The 18,629-nt window shown below is 43.3% G+C and overlaps 3 protein-coding genes across 6 annotated transcripts; 2 read left to right on the top strand and 1 right to left on the bottom strand.

Annotated features, from left to right (window-relative positions):
• Positions 1 to 311: 311 nt before the first annotated feature.
• ccdc61 (coiled-coil domain containing 61) lies at positions 312 to 9,243 on the bottom strand. Its single transcript, XM_034204215.1, has 13 exons — positions 9,010 to 9,243; positions 7,484 to 7,641; positions 7,316 to 7,398; positions 3,724 to 3,884; positions 3,454 to 3,606; positions 3,166 to 3,373; positions 2,992 to 3,074; positions 2,647 to 2,861; positions 2,479 to 2,557; positions 2,198 to 2,395; positions 2,079 to 2,112; positions 1,374 to 1,440; positions 312 to 1,284 (listed from the first exon to the last, which is right to left on the bottom strand). Exons 2-13 carry the CDS (start codon positions 7,629 to 7,631, stop codon positions 1,190 to 1,192), a joined length of 1,524 nt encoding a protein of 507 aa, XP_034060106.1. The 5' UTR covers positions 7,632 to 7,641; positions 9,010 to 9,243; the 3' UTR covers positions 312 to 1,189.
• itpkca (inositol-trisphosphate 3-kinase Ca) lies at positions 8,383 to 14,605 on the top strand. Of its 4 annotated transcripts, XM_034204222.1 has the most exons (8): positions 8,427 to 8,525; positions 10,121 to 10,262; positions 10,393 to 10,492; positions 10,589 to 10,802; positions 11,295 to 11,499; positions 11,695 to 11,796; positions 11,881 to 11,952; positions 12,819 to 14,605. In XM_034204222.1, the coding sequence occupies exons 3-8, from the start codon at positions 10,444 to 10,446 to the stop codon at positions 13,023 to 13,025; spliced, it is 849 nt and encodes a 282-aa protein (XP_034060113.1). In that variant the 5' UTR covers positions 8,427 to 8,525; positions 10,121 to 10,262; positions 10,393 to 10,443; the 3' UTR covers positions 13,026 to 14,605. The 4 variants fall into 4 exon arrangements, with proteins under 4 accessions (XP_034060111.1, XP_034060110.1, XP_034060113.1 ...); XM_034204220.1 differs by lacking the exon at positions 10,121 to 10,262 and having other exon boundaries at positions 8,383 to 8,525; positions 10,380 to 10,492; XM_034204219.1 differs by lacking the exon at positions 10,121 to 10,262 and having other exon boundaries at positions 8,406 to 8,525.
• Positions 14,606 to 14,740: 135 nt separating this feature from the next.
• LOC117538484 (potassium channel subfamily K member 13) lies at positions 14,741 to 18,607 on the top strand. The gene is made up of 3 exons (XM_034204217.1): positions 14,741 to 15,609; positions 15,996 to 16,549; positions 16,647 to 18,607. The coding sequence occupies exons 2-3, from the start codon at positions 16,162 to 16,164 to the stop codon at positions 17,648 to 17,650; spliced, it is 1,392 nt and encodes a 463-aa protein (XP_034060108.1). The 5' UTR covers positions 14,741 to 15,609; positions 15,996 to 16,161; the 3' UTR covers positions 17,651 to 18,607.
• Positions 18,608 to 18,629: the final 22 nt, after the last annotated feature.

Genomic DNA, 18,629 nt, shown 5'->3' with positions numbered 1-18,629 from the left:
TTACAAAATGTACATCCTCTGAAATCGTATGCATATTTTGTTCCTTTATATCTTAAATGTAAGTGTGTGCTGCTATCACTTCCTTCATGACATTAAGCAACAACAGTCTGATTCTCCTGGTAGAACGGGAGCAGCTGTTCAGCCACTGAGCGTGTTCCCCTGAGAGGACGGCTCCATGCCTGCATGTTTATTTGTTAATTAATGAAAGCAAGCCAGCTGCAGTGGTGAAATCCCTTCAAGGTTTCCCTCGGGCTCCACTTCACCTGTGCTAAAACTAACCAGTGCAAATGGAAGCAAAAAACAAAACGGGATATGTTTCTTATCAATTATATTTTTAGAAGGTATAAAAGACATTAGGCTGGGGGAAAATAGTTAGTCTTTGAAAAACTTACAACAGTTGATACAAAATTTGGCAATTTCACGAGCATAGAAAAGGAGTCTGTGTTCTCACACTTGGCAGGTAAGTATTGTTCCCTTACACCAATGTTACCAAAGATTCATATGTTTTATGGAAAATTGGGTCTACTTTCGGCCACACAGAATAGAAAATGTAACATTTTAATGCACTACGTGGATAAAGGTTGGATCACTGGTAATGTTGAGTTCAAGGTCTAGCAGGAAATAGATGTAACAACATACGGATATAAAATGCAGAATTAGGCTGCAATGACATTTAACCACAAAATCACAGCAGTCCATCGTAGGTTCAACACTCTATGGTTAACATGTTAAACACATTCGCACTTATTCACATTTTATTTAAAATAGCTGCTTGGTTCAAATGTGTTTAGAAATGATGACACATTTAAAGCTCTCCATCGACCAAAAAAGGAAAGAAAACATCGACAGTGAGTACGGACGAAAATAAATTACTTAAGGACTGCCAAACATTCACATCCATATAACTAGTGTTGGTCAGGTGTTGAGAAAGAAAGGATAACGATACACTGAGACATCTTTAAGTTAATTTATAAAAACTTGGTATATTAAAAAAAATAAGAGTTCAGTCAACAGAGTAGTCCTTCACAGTGATGGCTGCAGCTGTCCTGAAGTCCTGGATCTGAGCTTCTGGGTTTTAGTCTCTTACATGAGCAGTGGTCTCATACTCAGTCTTTTCACGGTAGTACAAATAAATAAAGATGGCCTGAGCTCCACATTGTGCAGTTTTCAGATATACCATGCTGTGTTGTTAGTGTCCCGTGTCCAGGTCCCTCATGTACTCCTGCAGGGCCAGCAGCCGGGCATCGATGTCCGACAGCTCAGCTCCTGTATCTATGGAGCTCTCTGGGGTGGGAAACAGAAATGGTATTATAGGATTAACCTTTTTTTATAGGGTTATTGCAGAAAAATGTTAAAAGACGTGGACTAATTACCTTTGTCTTTCATTCTGTGGGTTGGAGTACTGCATAATTGCTTCCTGGTCGAAATGCCTCCTCTAGACTAGAAACCGATAAACCGCACATTAAAAAGGAGGCGCCATCATTCTGTATTCTTTGTCCGAAAAACCCAAAACGTATCAATGTATTCTAGGTGGTGGACTTAACTAACAATCATCGTCTGTTTAACCAAAGCTTTAAATATGTAGCTTTGTGTAAAATATCCATTGTTGATAAAAAACAAGGATTAAAACACACATCTTGCACTGTGTTACATGTTCCTATATTATGATTAACATTTTGAGTATCCAATTTATACCAGCCGGCAGAATTAAATACGCACTGGTGTCAAACATGTTCAAATGTACAGATGAAAATTATCCCATACAAAAAGATGCAACTCACTGTTATTTAAAAAAAAAATGATGTTGCTTAAGTTAAGACATAAGTGCCTGAATGTTTTAAGGAAATTAATAAAGTAAGGTAACTATTTATTTGCAACTACTTAAAAAAAATCTTCAGGAAGAACATATAGGGTTGGAGATATGACACCTTGGAGTCGGACAGTATTTAGAGTTGTTGATTTGGTCTTTTTTGAGGGATTTGTTGACAGTATATAAATATATATACCATATTTTACATACAAATGATAGCGCAGTAATAACAGTTAACTAGAGGTACATTTATAACCAGGCCACTCACCACACTGGGTCCGTTGTAGGTCTGTTTTCTTCCTCTGCAAACATAGAAAAACAGACATTTAAATACCCAGTTAAAACAACAGATCATTTACAGAAGCTATCCAGATTTAATGTCTTCACCTGAACAGATTTTTGGACATTTCTTCCATATCCACTAAGGAGCTTTCAGAGGAGTTCCTGCTCCCTCTCCGCTCTATGGATAAGCTCCTGCCTCTGCTGCCGGCCCGGGCCATGTGAGGATAGGCGTCCCTGGAGCGTGAACGCCCCCTCTCTGGGACGCTGGGTGAGATGAGAATGTCCCTCCGTACCTTCCTCTGTCTGAAACAAAACACAGGGTTACAATATCTTTTCTGAGCAAATGTAAGGGTGTCAAATATGCAAAACAAATGTTGGACACCAACTTTTTGAGGTCTGCGTCTTTCTGTCTGCGCTGTCTGTCCTGAATGTAAGCAGTTGGGTCAAAGCGTTGAACCTGGGACCCTGTAAGAGAATCAGGACAAATATCAGAAATTTGATTTAGCCTTTTTTAAATATAAAAAGCTCAGCAACTTCCTGAGCCCAGCCAGTACCTGTGGGAGAAGCTGACGGCCTGCGTATGGAAGCACGCGGTCCCGAAGAGTCCGCTCTCCTTCCCCTCTCCTCCGACCTTTGCCCTCTGTCCTCCATCCGCTCTCTGGACCCCGAGCGAACCCTCATTGTCCCGTACCCCGACCTCCTCTCGCGGGACAGAGAGCGATAGGCTTCCCCATCGCCTCGAGAGCTGATGTGACCAGGAGTCACTCTCCTGCAGACACACAAAGAGGGTGTGTGCTACGTTAGCAGGTCATTTATATTCACGTATACTCTACATTGTAAGTGAATGAATAGAAGAGAAAGAGAAAGTAAAGATATAGTACACGCTTAGAATGTCTAACCCTCTCCGTAGTAACGCCAGTTCACTGCTGAGACTCTTGACCCGAACACGGAGAGCGCACTCTGATGCTCTCAGACCCTCAAACTAGCCAAGACAGGGAATAAAAACATGTTAGTCACAAAAGGAAACAAAATTAATTCTTTTTTGACTATTTTGAGCAGCAGAAGAGGTCCACCTGCGCCATGAGGAGTTGCTGGTCCTGGCATCTCTTGCTGGCTGAGCGCTGACCTTTGGCCCTCTCCTTCAGGAGCTGCTCCTCCAGATGCCTCACCACGTCTCGCCCCCTCCTGTCCTCTCGTCCCGCCACCGAACCACCTCCACCGATCTGCAGTCGCTCCAGCACATTACCCATGGCCTCCTTCTCTTCTTTCACCAGAGCCAGCCTTGGAAACAGTAGCAGACAGTTAAAAAAAAAAAGTCCCACATCCCTTTATATTTGACACCAAGATGGAAAGCCACCTACTCTGCTCGTAGCTGCTGGATTTCTTGTTGTGCAGCTTTGTTGATTCCATGAGAGGAGACAGTGTTGAGCTCAGCTTTCAGAGCTCTGACTTCCTTCTGCAGGGCGGCGGGGTCAGGCTTACCCACATAGGGCAGGGGTAACGGGTAGTGTATCCTACAAGCACAAACAAGTCAGTAAATCATGAGTTATATACACAAAATATTGAAAAGTAAAAATGTGTAGGTCACCAACTAAATAATGTTTAACATGTGATGTGTATGAGACACAAACCTGTCAAACTCCACAGTGTATATGAGGATGAGATATCTTTTGGCAGTGAGAGCAGAGGACTGTTGATTTCCGCGAGGACGACTAACCACTCCGGCTTTTCTGTTACGGAGCAGCTCCAGGTCGGCGTAGGTCAAGAGGTCAAGTGTAACAGAATCACTCATCTGCAGAAAAAACTCAAGTTAACCATGCAACTGAAATAAAAGACCTTTTCCACCTGGACTAGTATTACCTGGGGACATCCAGTCATTTATAATAATGGCAGAGGTTGACCTGAATCTGCCAAATTGACCACAGCAAATTACCAACCATACTCCCTCAAATGTCATGTGACAAGTGCAAGTAAATATCATATTTATAATATCATCCAGCTAATTTCCTCTATAAGCGGTACATTCCACCACACAAGGTTCCCTGGTAGTTTTGTGGAAAAAGGACTTCAACAATGCTTTCTAAATGTACATTACATTACATTGCATTTAGCTGACGCTTTTATCCAAAGCGACTTACAATAAGTACATTCGACCAGGAAGACACAACCTTGAAGAAAACAGAATCATATAAGTACATCAGGTTTCATAGAGCCAAACATTTCAAGTGCTACTCAACTGGCTTTAGATAAGCCAGTCCTTTATTAGTATAAAAGTGCTTCGTTAATAGTTCTAACGCTCGAAGTGGAGTCGAAAGAGATGAGTTTTCAGTTTGCGCCGGAAGATGTGCAAGCTATCTGCTGTCCTGATGTCAATGGGGAGCTCATTCCACCATCTTGGAGCCAGGACAGCAAACCCACGTGTTTTCGCCGATGGGAACTTGGGTCCCCCTCGCAGCGAGGGCGCAACGAGTCGTTTGGCTGATAAAGAGCGTAGTGCACGCGCTGGGGTGTACGGTTTAACCATGTCCTGGATGTACGAAGGGCCAGATCCATTCGCAGCATGGTAAGCAAGTACCAGTGTCTTGAAGTGGATTCTAGCAGTTACCGGAAGCCAGTGAAGGGAGCGGAGGAGCGGAGTGGTGTGGGAGAATTTAGGAAGGTTGAAGACCAGACGAGCCGCTGCATTCTGGATGAGTTGCAGAGGTCGGATGGCACATGCAGGTAGACCAGCCAGGAGGGAGTTGCAGTAGTCTAGGCGTGAGATGACGAGAGCCTGGACCAGAACCTGAGTCGCTTTCTGTGTCAGCTGGGGACGTATCGTCCTGATGTTGTAAAGCGTGTATCTGCAGCAACGGGTTGTAGCAGCGATGTTTGCAGTGAAGGACAGGTTGTTATCTAGGGTCACACCCAGATTCCTTGCAGTCTGAGTCGGGGGAAACAACTGAGGTGCCGATGTTGATTGTTAGGTCAAGAGTGGGACAATCTTTTCCCGGGAGGAAGAGCAGCTCAGTCTTGTCAAGGTTGAGCTTGAGGTGATGAGCAGACATCCACTGAGAGATGTCAGCTAGACAAGCAGAGATGCGTGCGACGACCTGGGTCTCTGAGCGGGGAAAGGACAGAATTAATTGGGTGTCATCAGCGTAGCAGTGGTAAGAAAAACCATGCGGGCTAATGACTGATCCGAGCGAGTTTGTGTACAGGGAGAAGAGGAGGGGACCAAGAACAGAGCCCTGAGGGACCCCCGTAGTTAATTGACAAGGGTCGGACTCAGACCCTCTCCAAGTCACCCTGTAGGTACGGTCTTTCAGGTATGAGGTGAGGAGGGAAAGTGCAGAGCCTGAAACTCCAAGTTTTTGGAGAGTGCGAAGGAGGATCTGATGATTCACCGTGTCGAATGCAGCAGACAGGTCCAACAGGATGATGACAGAGGAGAGGGATGCAGTTTTTGGCAGTGTGCAGTTCCTCAGTGACAGCAATGAGAGCAGTTTCTGTGGAGTGACCTGCCTTGAAACCAGACTGGTGCGGATCCAGAAGGTTGTTCTGATTGAGATAACAGGAGAGTTGTTTAAAGACAGCGCGTTCAAGTGATTTAGACAGGAACGGGAGGAGAGAGACAGGCCTGTAGTTTATAACATCAGACGGGTTGAGAGTGGGTTTCTTTAGGAGAGGGTTTACTCTTGCCTCCTTGAGACTGTTTGGAAAGTGACCAGAAGTTAGAGAAGTGTTGATGAAATGGGAGAGAAACGGTAGAATATCAGGAGCGATAGTCTGAAGGAGGTTTGAAGGGATAGGGTCCAGAGGACAGGTGGTAGGGCGGGCAGAGGTAATGAGGGTAAGAACCTCACTTGGAGAGAGAGGGGAAAAGGAGGTCGGTGTGTGGGTGAAAGGAGGGTCTGGTGACCCAGCGGTGAGTAAAGGTGAGTCAGAAAAAGAAGAGCGAATATCATCAACCTTTTTTTCAAAGTGGGTAACAAAGTCGCTTGACAGAAGTGAGGAGGGGGGAGGAGCTTTTGGAGGGTCCAAGAGGGTGGAGAAGATGGAAAATAGTTTTTTAGGATTGGAATAGGAAGATTGGATCTTATCTTGAAAGAAAGTGCTTTTTGCCTGAGAGATCGAAGCAGAGAAAGAGGAGAGGAGAGCCTGATAGGTTAGGAGGTCGTCACGGTGTTTGGATTTCCACCATTTCCGCTCTGCTGCCCTAAGGACGGTTCTATTAGCACGCAGTGCATCATTTAGCCAGGGAGCAGGAGGGGACTGACGAGCCTGCCGAGATGTGAGAGGACAGAGCGAGTCCAGAGTGGATGAGAGAGTAGAGAGGAGAGTTTCTGCAGCAGAGTTTGGAGGCAGGAGATGGAACGAATCAGAGGAAGGGAGGGCTGAGAGCACCGACGAGGCAAAGCTAGAGGGGGAGAGGGAGCGAAGGTTACGGCGGACAAGTGCAGGATGAGAAGAGATTAGTTTGTTATGTTTGGAAAGGGATAGAGAGAATGAAATGAAGAAGTGATTGGATGTGTGGAGCGGGTTTACAGAGAGGTTAGAAGTAGCGCAGTTCCTTGAGAATATGAGATCAAGGACATTGCCAGCTTTATGAGTCGGTGGGGACGGAGACAGTGAGAAAGCAAAGGCGGTTAACAGAGATGTTAGTTCGTCTATCTTCCCCGTCTGGAGGTTGAAGTCTCCGAGAAGTACAGCGGGAGGGCCAGTTTCAGGGATGAGTGAGAGGAGATTATCTAATTCCTCCAAGAAGTCCCCCAAGGCGCCTGGTGGACGGTAGAGAACAACAATGGTTAACTGTATAGGATGGGTTACTGTGACGGCATGGAATTCAAAGGTGGAAGGAGTAAAGTTAGGTAGCTTGAAGAGGGAAAAGCTCCATTTGGGAGAGAGCAGGAGACCAGTGCCACCTCCTCTGCCAGTGGGTCTGGGTGTATGGGAGAAGGAATATGCAGTACCAAAATGTGCAATTGTTTCTCTTATTTTCCTCCAGGCCTTTTCCTTTTGGCCTCTGTTCCTCAACATTAATGAAAGGCAGAGAGGGAATGAGACAGCTAGAGAGAACTGTACATTTTGCGCTCAAGTGGAAACATTGAACTCGAATGAATGAGTCTCGCCTCAGCTCACACAGCCTCGAGCAGATCCGAGTCTGTCTCTCTATTGACTGCATGCGTTTGTGCCACCGCTGCATCGTTGCACCATTCTGTATTAGGGCCCCTTCCAACATACCTTTCTCACAGCTGATTCCAACATGCTGCAGAAGATAGGGAATTGCTTAAAGTTGCCAGTTTTGCGGGTGAGGTCTTCAATGTCTGAAAAAAATGTATTAAAATTGTGTGAGTGAGAATATTTGTAATATTTATAAATCTATTATAGATGTATTATGCTACTACTTACATGCTGGATCAAAGTCCCCTCTCCACTGATCTGCCGTCATCGCGTCAGATATTTCAACTATCAGCAAACCCTTGTCCACCTCTATCTTCACAGAAAACTCCACTCCTCGAAATACAATATCCTCCACCACCTCAGAGCCCTCCTCCATCGCTCTGAGTCTGGGTGGGAGAAATACATTGATCTTAAGAATCAGGAAGTACAGGAATCAATTAACTACCTTCTGTTTAATAGCTTGGTTATAATGTTGGTTGGACTTTTTACAAGATTCTATATGGTTAGGAATTGTCATGTCATAGAGCTACATACATCTGAGGTCAGGAACATATATTAAGCCTCATTATAACCCTGATTTGACCAAGAAAACACATGTTCAACATCTTGCTAAGTCTGCAAAAAACATGGACTTAATGTTAACTGATGGCGCAAAGTCTGGTAGGTGTTGAGGATTAAAATCATATCAAACGTCTTGGCACATTTGGACAAATCGGAACCTGATTACATGTTATTTAGGAAGTTTTAAAGGGAATCTGAATCGGTGCAACTGTTAATTCTTTTAAAATCAATCCTAAAATGTAACATAAAGAGTTTTGGAGTATTTGACATGCCTACAAGTGGGGTCATGGCCTGAGATAAGAACCTAAAAGCCACATTATGAGTTTATCAGGTTGTGCAGGTATTATGTGCATGTCCTGTTTTCCACTCATGGGATTGTTTCGGCAAAGTACATGAGTACATTAAACACAGGGTTGACTCCACTATAGAAAATGGAGGTCTGCTGGCTTGGACTTAGCTGTATTTATAAATAGTTGTGTTAAACGAAACTATATAATTATTCTGTATTTGTCTTCCTATTTCACTAGGTGTGTACAGTATGGCTGCCCTCTCACATGCTGTCTTCATCACAACACACCGCATGGGGCGGTAGTGAGCCAAACAGCCCATTTTAAAAAGGTGTCATCATTTTTATTAGAGAAAAGTTCAGGTTGGTTGGTCATATCCTACGTTGAGGACTCAGCAAATGACTTGAGACATGTTTAACGAGGTACGTTGCTAATTGCGTCTCTTTATTATTGCGGTACAATGGTGTTTAGTTTTCGCGCTTGACTTCACGTTCTCCCGTGCGAGTGAAAGCGGCATGCATGTGTGTTCATCTTTCACTGACATGCACACAAACACACGCTCGGGTAACTGCGTGTTTGGCATAGTTACTTCACAACATTACCATTCAGTTTGAGGGTCGGCTCTAACAACTGTTCGTGGTGGGCTTTTACACTGTATTTAAATAACGCGACGTTATCTTCTACTCATTTTCTGGGGCAACGTTAACTGAACGTTAGCTAAGGTTAGCTAGCATTGAGATCATTGTCAGTTAACTTGACTCGCAGATAGCTAACCGAGCTATCTGTGTGTGAACCAACATGAATAATGTTATCAGTGTGTGCATTATCCGTGTGTGCACGATCAGTGTGTGATTGATCAGTGTTTGAATGAACGCAACACATGTATACAAAAAACGTTAACGTTACCTTTGGTCGCAGAAACGATCCGTAATGAGGGAAGTTGTCAACACATAGCTAAACGTTGTAAAACAAAGCGGCCAGCGAGATGAGGTGGTGAAAGAACCAGGCGCTAGATGGGAGGTGACAGCACAGTCAGAACTACTGTGGAAGCACCGGCGCGGCACCGTGCAGACGGGAGCGGTTCAACAACCGGGAACCGTTAAATTCTTCTTCTTCAGTTTGCTCCGCCGCCTCTTCCTCTGCTGCTTCACATAGGCTCGCGCGTTCCGGAGGACCGCTGCCCTCCAGCGGCGGTGAACACTCACTGCCTCCAGAGGAAGAGGATGGAAAATAGTATCAGATACAGGAGCAGTATGACCATCTAAAATATGCATTACAAAATGTGACTTATATATGAATGCAGAACGAAATACAGAAGTATTTTATCTGATTTATTCCTTGATATGATATTATATTATATAATGTTAATCAATGATTGTGGTGGAACATTATGGGACATCATTCACCGTTTTATTGTGTGTTGCACCACGGACCTGTTAGAGAGTGTACCGTGTTGTTGTGTTCATTCTAGCTTGACAGTAGCAGGTAGCAGATGTTCCTACTTTTCTGTAACGAATGGAAAATAAAGTGTGGAGTTCCATACTGAACACACCGCCTCCGACTCCCATTCATCGGCACTACATGATAATAATAATAATAATAATAATAATAATAATAATAATAAAGCCTTACGAATGAGGATGCATTCAATCCAAAACAGTGCTGATGTACAGTATACATTTCTAATTGAAAATCATCAGATTTATTTATTTAATTATTATTTTTTAACAGGGACAGTGTTAGTTTGTAATCTGTAGTGCCTGGACAGTAAGTCATCATACTGTATAAACAAATGTAATGAACAGATAGAACAAAGAATATCTTTGTGTGAAGCTTGTACCACTAATTTGTTTTATCTAAATTATAATAATATAAACATTATCAATGTTTCCCTATACACATCAATTGAAATAATTGTGTCATCACATTTGAAACATCACTAAAACTCTTGAAACAGACTTCCAGTTGCTGATATCTGCGTGATACGCCTTGTGCTGTTTGGTTTTGTGTTTCATAGCAGCTTCAGTAGAAAACAAGTGCTTCCTGTAAATGTTTGATGAACCTGTTGCACAAGTTCGGAGACGACCCCTTCCTTTCTTCACTTAGTCTTGGTAAAGGGCTGTTACCACGGAGACCTTGTTCACCCATAAGGCAAAAAGGCGAGTAACTGAGTCTGAAGTCTGCTGCAGCGGCAGGGGAGTGTGACCTGGTGTGTGTGTGTGTGTGTGTGTGTGTGTGTGTGTGTGTTGGCTACAGAAATACTGACTGTTTTTTAGTCTTTACATGCAGAACTTCACATGGAAGAATCATAAAAGTTGTGGGACTACATCTCTCCTCCCTATGACCCCAAAGAAACCCCAGCAGTGGCTGCAAGTGGTCGGACATGCAGGTTTGTCTCACTTTCCTTTTGCTTCTCAAAGGGTCTTATTTTGGTCTAAAAAAAATATATCCGTGGCTTGTTTTCTTTCCTCGCTTGTCTCCACAGGGAGCTTTCATGTCGGGGATTACGGCACCCTGCTGAAGAGGTTCTGTGAGGGGGAGCAACAGTGCTACCTCAGGCTGATGGAGGACACTTTAAAGCCCTTTGTTCCAGCCTACCACGGGATAGTGCAGCGGGACGAGCAGGATTACAACATGATGGATAACTTGCTGACCCATTTCAACACACCTGCCGTCATGGACTGCAAGATGGGCAGCCGGTGAGCTTTAACTGATCATATCTTGTCACCGAGAGAAGTGAATGGGTTTTATCATTTGAACACATTTGAATGGGGAGACATCATTCAGCAGGAAAATACCTTATATCCTCCATATCAATATATTGGAAGCTGAAAAACTACATTATAAAACACACATACATGTATTAGACTGAACATCTGTTCTGTAAGGACAAATGTATGAGGTCCTATTTAAAGCAACATTACACATTTACTTTATTTTAGAATCTGTGTACATTTTCTCTTTTTAATATTAATAATGGTACTTTATTAACCTATTCCTTTTGATCATGTATGTTTTTTTTCAAATCACATTCAGTCTATGCCAGTTGTGAAATATGCTATATAAATAAACTAGACTTGACCTGAATTATGTGAAAGCATAATGTTCCTGTTTTGTTTTCACAGTTTTAATAGCTTTAAATGCAGTTAATTAGCTCCAGTCTAATTACAGTGAGGCACTTTCCTTCACAGCACGTACCTGGAGAGGGAGCTGCTGTTGGCCAAAGAGCGGCCGCAGCCCCGCAACGACATGTATGAGAAGATGGTGGCAGTGGACCCAGAGGCCCCTACGGTGCAGGAGCGAACCCAGCAGGCAGTGCTGAAAACCAGGTACATGCAGTGGAGGGAGACGCTGAGCTCCACCACGTCTCTGGGTTTCCGTATCGAAGGATTCAGGGTAAGCTCCAAAGTTCATCAAAGGCAGTTCTGTGAGGTCATTGACTCATCTTGATGTATAGCAAATAAAATATGTTAAACTAAATATTTTAGGAATGCAGCAATAAATGTCTGAATTCATAGTTTAACGGTACACTGTGTTGGATTCAGGTTTTAGCTTTGCATTATAATGCTGTGACCTGTTTCTTCTGTGCAGAAGTCAAATGAAGAATGTCACACAAACTTCAAAAGGACCAAAAGCAGAGATCAAGTGATGGCAGCTTTCAACAACTTTGTTGAGTCAAATACACACATTGTGGTGAGTGTGACCTTCACTGAATTTCATTTACTTGATCGTGTGTTCTATTTCCTCTCTTTTTAAACCTTGTTTCTTTCCCTTCAGTGGGGCTATCTGAGACGATTGAAAGAACTGCGGCAGGTCTTGGAAGAATCCGTCTTCTTCAGAACACATGAGGTTAGACATTTATGGCGCGTTTCCACTGCAGTGGGTAGCTCGCTTTAAGCGTGCCGAGCCGTGCGGGGCCCGTTTTTGGTTGCGTTTCCACTTGGCCTAGTACCGGCTAACGGGTCCTAATTCACAGTTTTTCTGGCCCCATAAAATCGTGGTTCTAGGGCCAGGAACAACCAGGGTGAGCCGGGCTGAGTATGCTAAACTAGAGAGAGAATCGCTGGCAAAGGGGCTACAACTACAACAACATGAACATATTTTACCGTGATTTAATTGTAATACACGTTTCAACATGATGCCGAAGTAACAACATACTGATACCGGTTAGTAAAAACCATGAATTAATGCTTTGACAAGTCTGCAGACAGACGGCAGGCGAAAACCTTTTAAAATGCGTGTTTTCTAAATGGAGATTGGCTAAGCTAACGTTATATATGCTCCGACCGTCCACACTCACAACAACGGCCTATACAGACATAAATAAACCAGCGACTGTATTCACCATGACACAGGCAGTCTGTGGTTTGTACTTGTTTAACTTTTGTCTAGTTTCTGAACAGATATGAAGAGCTGTGAGCTCTGAGTGCTAAGAGCTAATGGCTGTGTTGTTTTTCTGGGGTGCTCATTGAAGATGACGTCACGGCTCCGCCTACACTGCGTTACAATAGTAACTTCCCCAGTTCCTAAACTGTAATGGAAGCGCAGCATTAAAGTGAGCCTGGCCTAATAAGGCCTAACCAAACCGAGCGAGGCCTGCAGTGGAAACGCGCCATTAGACCTTCTTTTTATTTACTGGTGTAACAGGCTTTGTCTGATAATAAATCACACTTGTCCAAAGGAGGATCTTTTCCCTAACAGCTTTATCCCTGCAGGTCGTGGGCAGTTCCTTATTGTTCCTTCATGACTGGAAAGGCAGAACAGGAGTCTGGATGATTGACTTTGGAAAGACAGCGGCATTGCCGGCACACCTTTCCTTGGACCACCGCACTCCCTGGGTGGAGGGCAATAGAGAAGATGGCTACCTGTGGGGTCTAGACAACCTCATTGATATACTGTCCAACATGCTGCCACTGACCTGAATACCCCTCTTAAAATGTGGACATTTACTCTTAATCTTTCCTTTAAGACTCACAATGGAAGTGAGTGACTGCCGATGGACTTCTTGACTCTGAAATGGCTTGTCAGAATTATGGGATTAACTATATTGAAAAACGCATTATGAGGGGGATTTATTGCGATACCAACACATTTAGCAAAATGTGCTCACAAATAAATGATTTCCTGCAAATTAGGCCCACGCCATTGGTCAAAAGGTCATTGGTGATCCATGGAATCTCAACCTGAGCCTCTTAAAGTTTGACCACTGATTGAATAGACTAGACTAGACTGCACTTATCTGCCACTAACAATGATCTAACTGTCCAGCCTCAGCGCAGCTAACCCAAATGTCTCGAGGTAGCCTGCTCATTATTTCAGGAAAAACATGGCACAAGCAATTACAGGCCAAAGAAATGACTGCTCCTTCTGCCTGGAGATTTAAATGTCACACTTTGTCAAGAAAATGGTGCTAAAACGTTCAAAGTGGGCATACATTCCTGCTTTTCATTAATTCATTTGTTTGCATATTATCATCATTTGTTTTAAACACTAGATTGAGAAATTAAACACTATGCTTTGCTGCTTTAATGGATATCAAATCAAGGTATGTGGCAGTTTATGTTAATAGTTCAGACCAATGATAATTAGAGTGTTTCTTGTGCTCTAACAATATCAGACCTTTGCACATCGTGAAAGATGGGGCTATTAATTCGATTTTTAACATTGCATTTATATTATTTACATTATTTACTATTCAAGAAATGTACCTATTTTATTTACAGACGTTCATGGTCCCCATAAGATAATTCTTCATGACTTTTTTGACTTCCACTTTAGCACAATAAGGTTGACATTTCAGTGAAACGTACTAGATTGTCATGACGTAGTGACATCAACAACACACAATTGTAGTTTGCCCAATACTCAATATTGACAAAACTCACGCCTCCGCTTTAGTGTTTACTGCAATTTAATACATGCTAGCATGGTAATCTGGTAAAATGTTAGCATTATGACATTAGCATTAAGCTCAAAGCACATTGTTCCTACCTACAGCCTCAAAGAGCCGATAGCATGGAAAGAAGCACTAGTAGATTAACATTACATTTTTTATCAGCTAACTGAGTAATATCACACTATTTATACTTTAATCTTTTAGAGACAAGTGACTTGTTGATGCTATCATAACCTTTTAGCGACTTGTTGTCAGTAGTTGGTTGTCATTTCCAGACAGAGTTTTTAAATGGTATAAAACTCCCCTCGTGTCCTTCCTGCAGCGCACACCTTGACGGTTTGAATTTGCACCTTTCTCTCTTCAGTGTAGGGGTGACAAATGCAAACCTGCTGTTGTTATCTTCTTTCCAAGTATAAAGTTTGATGTTTGTACTGTTTTGTATAATCTAAAACATCAATATCAAGCAGATGGTGCATTTCTTCATACATGACAGTTGATCTGTCAAAACAAAACAATACTGTTTGATTAATTGCAGATTGATGTGAAATTAACTTTTGGCTAAAAATATTAGTCAAAACTGTATTCAAATAAACAAATTAAGTCAAACCTATTTATATTATTGTTACTTGCATGTTGGTTTGGAGTACTTGAAAGGGACTGAAAAAACTTAAATTAAATGTATTATGTGTCACATCAAATTGCACATAATTGTACTTGGTTAGTTGAAAGCAATAATATTAAGTTGAACCTAATACTTGTTATTGAAACTTATATTACATATATTCAGTGTAGAGTACAATGTCATATTCAAATTCTGTGTAGTGAAAGATTCCAAGCTTTTTGTTTATTATTGCCAAATCAATTTTTAGTACTACGTTGATGGATTCATTTATTTGTACTGACGTAATAACTGTCACAAAAATACCCTTTTACAGGCATATATTTCAGCACTATAAACAGAACATGACTCAACCTGCAGTTCAACACCTGATGCAGTGCTGAGTGGAGAGATGAAGGCAGATATGTTTCTGTCTCCACACCTGTGGAGGGAACCCCTGCCCTCGGCCGCGCCGCCAGACGAGATTAAAGGGATGAGCAGACAGAGAAACTGAAAGTCATGCCCAACAAATCCTCCCACACAGAAACAACAAAAAGCACAAAGGCACCTCAGTGGTGGTGAAGACAGAGAGGCCAGCTCTGCTCTTATAATTCAGTCAGTTCAAAATGTGGTGAGTTTCTGGTCACATGACAGTTGTCTTATGCTTATGCCACTGCTGAATATTTGGGTAGAATTCAAATCAGGTCCTACAATCAGTGATTATAGGATCAGTGATTATAGGACCAAATATATAAAGCAAACCTTGGGTCACTTGTTGCACTGAAGTTGAATTGGGTGTGATGAAGGCTAGAAAAAGGTAAGTAGTTGCTTCAAAATGAAGAGACGAGGAGCCCAATCAGGCTGTGCTCAAAGACAGAGGGGTGGGCAGTGGTGATGTCAGTGTGTGACAGATGAAACATCAGACAGCCTCTTGCTTTGCACAAACAGCTCAAGAGACTTCCTCTCGCTGGTCATTGTGCAGCAGATCACAGCGGAGCGGCAACGAGAACAGGTACCATCTTTATTTATTTTTAACTTTTAAACTTCAAATTGATCTGTGAGTGGATACATATAAACTGTTACTGATTTAGCCTGAATTAAGTTAATTAACTATGGCATGTATGTTTTTTGTGAGATTTGTGTGGTTAAAAATATTACGTGTTAATAACGGTAATTACATATTTACATTGTATTGGATGCTAGTCAGCTTTTTCTAGTTGAAAAATGAAGTATAAACAGTTTTGCAAAAGATTAAAGAAAGGGGAAAAATAATTACATTGTAGTTAGTTACTATGAGTCAGATTTGTGTTGCAATTGTTTAATTATAGGGGGGATGAAGGTAATCAAATATTTGCATTGTATACTTCAATAAAATATATCTTTCTTGTTTTCTTACAGGCTATTTTCCCCAGATGCTTTTTCTTCTTCTCATAAATGATTAAAGCAGCCTATAGACCTCCAATAAATGACTCTAAACAGCAATTTTACAGCCAAATGTAATGCTGCGTATGTAAACAAAAAGTGCTTTATTTAGGCAGTGTGTATGTTGTGTGCCGGGTGATGCATGCAACACAGTGCAGGTTGGTGTCTCTCTGCTGCTGCTGAGCTCATGGCTCACAGGAGAGCCGGTGGCTGCTGCTGCCCCCGGGCGCCCATGAATGAAGACAATGCTCGTTTCTGCCTGCTGGCCGGCCTCATCCTGCTCTACTTGCTGTGCGGTGCTGCCATCTTCTCAGCCCTGGAGCACCCCTTTGAGCTGCGTGCCCGCCGCCTCTGGAAACAGCAGCTGGAAAACTTCACGCAGCGATACAGGGTCAACCTGGGTGCACTGCACACTCTGCTGCGGCAGTACGAGGAGGCGAACGGAGCTGGGATCAGAGTGGACACCCTGAGGCCTCGCTGGGACTTCTCTGGAGCTTTCTACTTTGTGGGTACGGTCGTCTCCACTATTGGTAAGCCTTGAAGCTTTTCTAAGATTATCTTCATGAGATACGAACTCCACAATGGTTGACTTTGACCTTTTAACCTTTTGTTTTGGCTCTTCTCCAGGCTTTGGCATGACCACACCGGTGACGATAGCTGGGAAAATATTCCTAATCTTCTACGGTCTTATCGGCTGTGCTGCCACCATCCTCTTCTTCAACCTATTCCTGGAGAGGATCATCACGATGTTAGCTTACATCATGCGCTGGTGCCATGAGCGTCGGCTGAGGTGTGCCGGGGTGGAGTCGAGCAGGGAGGAGTCTTCTGGTGAGGAGGACAGCCTGGAAGGATGGAAACCGTCGGTTTACTATGTGATGCTGATCCTGGGCGTGGCATCGGTTGTGATTGCGTGCAGCGCCTCCACCCTGTACAGCTCTATGGAGAACTGGAGCTATGTGGACTCCCTCTACTTCTGCTTTGTGGCCTTCAGCACCATCGGCTTCGGGGACCTGGTGAGCAGTCAGAGGCAGCAGTATGAGTCGCAGGAGGCCTACCGGCTCGGGAATTGCCTGTTCATCTTGATGGGGGTGTGTTGCATCTACTCACTTTTTAATGTAATTTCTATTATCATCAAGCAAACTCTTACTTGGATCGTGGGGAAGCTGGTGTGCTCGGGCCGGCATCGGCTCTGCTCCTGCTCCAAATCTGGCTGCCGGTGGCTCTGTTGCCCCTGCCTCCAGAAAAAAAATCGCAACCGCCTGCATCCGCCTGCACACCTCAGAAGAAAACGCTTAAAACCCAACACTGTGCAGCCCATGGCTTCCCACTGCCCTGCAGGAAGACACTGCTACAGGGACGGCTCGGTGGAGACGGTGTGTGACAGTGAGACGGACGCAGGCACAGTGGCTGATGGGGCGTATGTTGGCCGTCGTCTGTCAGGAGAGATGATCTCTGTCAATGAGTTAATGGTGTCCAATAAGGTGTCACTGGCTCTGCTGCAGAAGCAGCTGAGTGAGACTGCTCACCAGGGCCCGCGGCAGAGCTACGGCCATCAAAATGGATTCTCTGGAGGTGTGGGCGCCCTGGCCATTATGAATAATCGCCTACAGGAAACCAGTGTGGATAGGTAGCCCCAACGCGAGGGCATTATGTGCATTGCCTTCTATTGGAGCCCTAATTAGACATGTTTTATTACCAAGTTATTTAGAGAAACTGAATCATTTGTCCCATGACAAATCCAAATCCTGAATATAAATAACACCCTCTAATTAGAGTCTGTTCAGCACCTCTCTGAGTAATTTCAATGGGAGTCTATGCCGGTAAAAGCAGACCTCCAGCATTGATTCTGGACGTCAAATAATTGATTACATTTTGTTCTATGTAGAGAAAGACTGAAAATAAGACAAACAAGATTTCAAGAATTCAGCATCACTGTGAAGAGGGGTCTGATGTCCTGAAGTGATTGGCTCATTCAAAAGCAATCAGACGAAATAAGCTACCAAGGAGCACTTAAAGGGGCCTGCTGATTTAAGAGTGCTGCACATGTCCCCTGCCCATCTCAATAAACACGGCTAAACGTAGTGCGGTAGTCAGTATTAGCTAACATACAGGCACGATATCTACTCAACTACCTGCATAGATAAAACATTTAAGTTGTGATTTGTATTTAAACAGCGCTCCTTATAGGCACTACAGGAGCTCATGAGCACCAAGACATTTTAATTTGTTGATTGCTCACAAGCTGTCCATTTTGTTTCGTCAACGCATGTCATTGAAATTCAAAGTAATCATGAAAGACAGCAGATATCCAGGGTTTTCAAAAAGGCACATCTAATCAAACGTGGCCTGTAGAGGACGTCCTTATGCCAACAAGTGTTGTACGGATAGTCAACAGAAGGGAGAACAAGATTCAGGATCTCCTCGACTAGCTGGAGGAGATCCTCTACTATGCAAGAAAACACATTTTAATCCATTCTGTGTCTTTCTGTATCTAAAGGTTTATATCAGTGTGAGCAGAAAAGTTCCCTCCTTAGAGACAAAATCATCCATCTTCCTCTAGTGGTCACGTTTGATGAATTGTCCGCACTGTTTAAAACATAAGAAAAGCAG

Source organism: Gymnodraco acuticeps, unplaced genomic scaffold (assembly GCF_902827175.1).
Source record: "Gymnodraco acuticeps unplaced genomic scaffold, fGymAcu1.1, whole genome shotgun sequence".
In the NCBI taxonomy this organism is placed as follows: Eukaryota; Metazoa; Chordata; class Actinopteri; order Perciformes; family Bathydraconidae; genus Gymnodraco; species Gymnodraco acuticeps.
Note: the sequence above shows the minus strand (reverse complement) of the source record. Positions and strands in the feature narration are given on the sequence as shown.